We start from the raw sequence: 5,096 nt of genomic DNA on the forward strand, positions 1-5,096 counted from the left end.
GTGTGTCTAAGTAATGACTAACATTCATTCCTCTATGTATACATCAGTCTGAGGCAATCTAATTACGGCATGTGTAGGATAGCTTTGTTTCTCTGACAGGGCTGCTGTGTAGAGGGACCCTATATAGAACAAGTTGCCCCCTTGAAGGCACTGACAGAAACGGGCAGAATAGACACTGTGTGGTAGCCTGACAGTTGTGTTTGCTGTATGCAACATTTAGAACTATATTCAGAGCCTATTTAATTACAACCTTCACCTTTACATCAACAACATGTTCGTGTCATCGTTAATTTGTTAGCTGATAAGTGGGAGTGGACCCAGCTGGACGTCAGAATCACATCTGCTGGTGTTTGGTGTTTGGTAGGTTTTTGTGTACAGAAATTCAACAAGCATAAAAAAACGTGTACAAGATGAGTTCAGAAAGGAGATGAATTTTAGAGGGCATTTATGAGATTAAATGGACTAACTGCACTAATAACCCCCGGAGCTATGGCATCTTTACAGCTCTTGTGTTTATCTTTGCACCATATATTAGGCCCAGCGGTCTGATTAATTGTTATATTTGCATTGGAGCTCCAAATTGTGTTCGCAGAACTACTGCCGAAACGAGGAACTCGATATTAGGAAGATTTAGAGGCTGCCGTAAATCGCTGTTTGAATAAGAAGGTCCACAAAAACAAAATAGCCCTCCCTGATACATAATCAGTTTTCTCCTGCTGGCACAGTCTACGGCAAGATTCAGACAAGGATCTTGTATAATTACCTTCAGCGGTGCTCCTTTTTTCAAGGCAAGCTCAAAGTAAGTGCACACACTGCCTGACTTGAGGTGTCTTTCTTTATACAAAAAACCTCTTATTTCCCAAAAGCCTTGTTGTCCTTCTGTGTGTGAGCTGTGCCTTTGACCTTGCTGTGAATCAAACGCTAGTTTGAAGGGTGGTCTTATCGGGCAGGGCCAGAACAAAAGGGAACAGGATACCTTTGGCCGTGCCGAGAACACGCAGGTCCTCCGCTACGAAACTCGGCGAGACTTCGTCAGCAAGGAACCTCATTGTGAACTGCCGACTCACGCAGTAGATAACGTCGCCCATTGCGATGCACTGGAAGGCCGGGCAGTGAGGCAGGCGCTTAGCACAGCACTCGTACCAGAGCCGCGCCACGGCGTGGTAGCGGTACACGTTGATGCCAAACGTGGGGTTGACGTCGAACCGGTACAGGAAGCTCCTGACCGACACCATCTCTGTGGTCCTCTCTTTGGTGCCTACGATGAGGCTCTGTCGCCACGCGTTTGTCTGTGGGTTGTAGCGTAACAACGTGTACCTCAAGGTGCCTCCCGAGACAAAGAGCTCTCCGTTACACGCCGTGGCTCGGTGGGCCACGGCGAACGTGTCATTGGGCAGCGGAGCCACAAATGTCCACCTGTCAGCACGCGGGTCGTAACGCTCCACGGTCGACAGGCACTCGCCGCCAACGGCATAGACGTAGCCCTGCAAAGCCACCAGCTTGCAGTGGGGCCTGGCCTCGTTCATGGGGCGTATTTCGCTCCAAATGGCGGTCACGGGGTTGAAGCAGAACACTCTCTTGGACGGCGCGATGGTGTGGTCAGCGGAGCCCTGGCAGCCGACCGCCACAAACAGATAGTTGTCCATGGTGCACATGGCCGAGCCCACAGAGATGACCTCTGGCGGGATGTCGCACTGGTGGTGCCATGTGTCTTTGTAGTCGTCGTAGTAATACAGCCCGCTGGACGTGCGTGGGCTGTCCTTTGCATCCTTGGCGTCCTTCGCCGGCGCCGAGGTGGTGGGCGTCCGCCTAGACCACTCCGGCGACTCCATGTCGGCAGCCATCAGGTACTGTCTGCCTTTCATCCGCATGCGCTGGATCTGCTCCCGCTCGCCTGCCCTCAACCTGCCGTACAGGCCTGGGTCACGCAGGACCTGGAGGTAAGGCAAGGCAAGGCAATTTATTTATATAGCGCATTTCATACACAGGTGCAACTCAATGTGCTTCACAAAGTTAACAAATGTAAATGAAAGGAAACAGGGAAGAAAGAATGGAATAAATTAAGTCAAAAAAACATTTAAAACACTAAGATAAAACATAAGGTAAAAATAATAATAAAATTAAATAAAAAAATTGAATAAACATAAAAATAAAAATAAAAATAATAATAAAAAGAATGATATGTAATTTAAGCTAGGGGAAAGCATCTGAAAACAGCTTTGTTGGAGGTAGAGGTAGGGATGCAAATTATCGATTAATTCATTAATCATTAGTTGATAGCCTTATCGATCGACTTACGATTAATTGATCAGGAGTGTTTTCCCCCCCGAAATGTCAATGTTTCTTAAAAAAAAAAATACTAAATCTAAAAAAAAATATTAAAAATTGAGATAAAATACCACATTTAAATTAATTCTATTTCAATTCTTTAATCCGAAGGTGATTTAAATATTCCCACAATTCAAACCCCTCTTCACACACACTCTTCACATGCCCATCTCACCTGGGTATCTTGTCAGTTGAATTGTCGATTAATTGCGATTAATGTTTTTTAATCGATTAATGCATTGATCAATTGAAGTCGATTAATCGATTAATCGTTTGCATCCCTACCTGGAGGTAGTTGTCAGACATGACGCGCAGGGCTGCCTGCTGCAGGGCCCTGTAGCTGTGCTTCTTGGCCAAGCTCAGGGCCTCCAGGCAGTTGCCTAAATTCAGCCGGCCCGTCAGGCTCTCCCAATCAGAGCCGGCCATGCTCTCCAAGGGGATGTGCACGAATTTGGCCCGGGCCACTGTCTCCAAGCTCGGCTCGTCCAGCTCCGACTCCTCCTCCTCGGGCGCTGGCGCGTCATCGACAGGGGCCTTCGGGCTCAGAGGTCTGGGGGAAGAGGGAGGGGGAGCATCTATGGAGGGTGGGGCGGGAGAGAGGCTGCATGGCTGATCAGACGCCTCCAACAGCAGGCCGGGAGGCGGGAAGTCAGAGTTACCAGCAGCCATGAGATAGCTGTCCTTGCGTAGCGGACCCCTCAGAGGGTGGCCTTGTGGAGATTCATTGGGGCTGGTGGGGGACTGGCATGTATCCAGGGGCCCCTGGGTGAACACCAAGTCTCGTATGATCAGTGGGGGGCTGGCTGGGCTGGGTGCCCGAGGGAACTCATTGGCGGCATTGCTACTCGAGCTCCTTTGTGTGGTGAGGAGCGTTAAAGGGTGCGGCTGCAGCCGCCCAACACTCCTGAAGTGTATACTTGTGGGGCTGGTAGGAGACGTCACCTCGGAGATGGAGTGGGACGAAGACTCCACGTAGTAGTCGTAAATCTTGCCACGCACCTCTGTGTGTTTTCTCTTCTTCTTCTCGTTGTCTCCAGGGCCCTCCAGGACGAGGTCGGCCTCCTCCACTTTGACCTCGGCCTTGGACTGGAAGGTGGAGAAGTTGCCCTGGTGGTTCAGGTCCTGGATGAGCTCCCTGCCCACCTCCACAGCCCCGTCCAACTTCTTCAACAGGCATGGGGAGCGCCTCCCTGTGGGGCTGGTCGAGATGGGGGAAAGGTGACCTGTCGAGCTAATGGGGCTGGTTGGTGAGGGGGAAAGACGACCAGTTGGGGTGGTTGGGGAGGGGGAGAGATGACCGGTGGGGCTGATCAGGTCAGGGGATAGTCCACCAGTCAGACTGGTTGGAGACGGAGAGGGACAACCAGTTGGGCTGGGTGGGCATGGGGATAAGTGTAGAGTTGGACTGGTTGGAGGGGGGGAGAGATGACCAGCGCAGCTCGCTGGAGAGGTAGATAGTCCTCCAGTCGGGCTGAATGGTGAAGGAGAGAGACGACCGGTTAGAGTGGTTGGGGAGGGGGACAAGCACGCAGTCGCACTGTTTGGAGAGGGGGAGAGATGACCAGTCTGGCTGGTTGGAGAGGGGGATGCCAGTCTGCCAGTTGGGCTGGCTGGGCACGGAGACAGGCGTCTGGTAGGGCTGGCCGAGTCACTCTTAGCCACAGATGAAGGTGACAGGGTCACCGCCAACTCATTAGCCTTCTCCTTCCTGTCCACTTTGCCCATGGCTGAGCCTTGCTCTGTCCCTCCTCCTCTGCCCCCATGGCTCTTCTCCTCGAACATGGCACTCATGATCTGCCGAGCCGAAGCAAAGTCTGGGACCTCGCCCTTGCTAAGGTTTTCCCCCGTTCTGCCACGTGCGTCACTCTCACTCTCGTCCTCGGGAGCTGGCGGCGACCTCGCAGAGATTTTCATCACCTGCCGGGCCGCCGGGCTGCTTTCTCCTGGTCCACTAGCCTCTGGTGTCGGTGGTTTCGGCTTACCGCGGGGGCGAAGCTCCACCTTACAGCTGCTGCATCTCTTTGGAGCTGAGCCCGAGGCATAGTTATTGGACAACGATGACGGAGAGGCAGCAGCCGATAATGATGATAATGATGATGATGGTGGTAGTGGTGGCGGCAGTGGGGGTGACGAGGAGGAAGAAGGTGATGATGATAAGGATGGCGATGATGAAGATGAGGACGATGATGATGATGATGATTTGCTGATGGCTGCGCCGTTCTGCTGAGGCTGACCCTGCCGCCGACCCCGGGAACTGTAGAAGCGATACGCCCAGGAGATGAATAATACTGTGGCCACGGACAGCGTCAGCTTGCCCAGCAACTGCATGTCGAAGCGGGAGCCCGGAGCGTCTGCCGCGGGCATTTCTGGAGTGTGCCAACCAGCACTGGGGATTTTTTTTTGTTTTGTTTACTCGATGCGGGTCCTTGGGCATAGAAAGCCAAAGTCAACCCCCCGCCTCCGGCCACTTCCTCTCCTTCCTTCCTTCCTTCCTTGCTTCCTTCTCATGTGCTGATACCAGCAGCAGCAGCAGCGACAGTAGCTCACTGCAGAGCTGAGTCAACTCCAGTCCCAGTGCAAACTCCCTCCCCGGTCGTGCCATGCAGGATACCTGATACCAGCATCACCTGAGTACATTTGCATTTGCGTGAGGCAATCCGGAGAGGGAGAGGGAGGGGTCACCCATGTCACGCGTCATCTCACCTGCGCTGCGGAGCACTGTTCTCAAAGCTTAGAGAGATACAAAGGATAAATAGACAATGACGACC

At 52.5% G+C, this 5,096-nt stretch overlaps 1 protein-coding gene across 1 annotated transcript; it reads right to left on the reverse strand.

The window, feature by feature from the left end:
* Window positions 1–914: 914 nt before the first annotated feature.
* klhdc7a (kelch domain containing 7A) lies at window positions 915–4,692 on the reverse strand. Its single transcript, XM_063216232.1, has 4 exons — window positions 3,919–4,692; window positions 3,660–3,799; window positions 2,614–3,526; window positions 915–1,934 (listed from the first exon to the last, which is right to left on the reverse strand). Exons 1-4 carry the CDS (start codon window positions 4,690–4,692, stop codon window positions 915–917), a joined length of 2,847 nt encoding a protein of 948 aa, XP_063072302.1.
* Between the last annotated feature and the right edge of the window lie 404 nt (window positions 4,693–5,096).

Source organism: Engraulis encrasicolus, chromosome 14 (assembly GCF_034702125.1).
Source record: "Engraulis encrasicolus isolate BLACKSEA-1 chromosome 14, IST_EnEncr_1.0, whole genome shotgun sequence".
Classification (NCBI taxonomy): domain Eukaryota; kingdom Metazoa; phylum Chordata; class Actinopteri; order Clupeiformes; family Engraulidae; genus Engraulis; species Engraulis encrasicolus.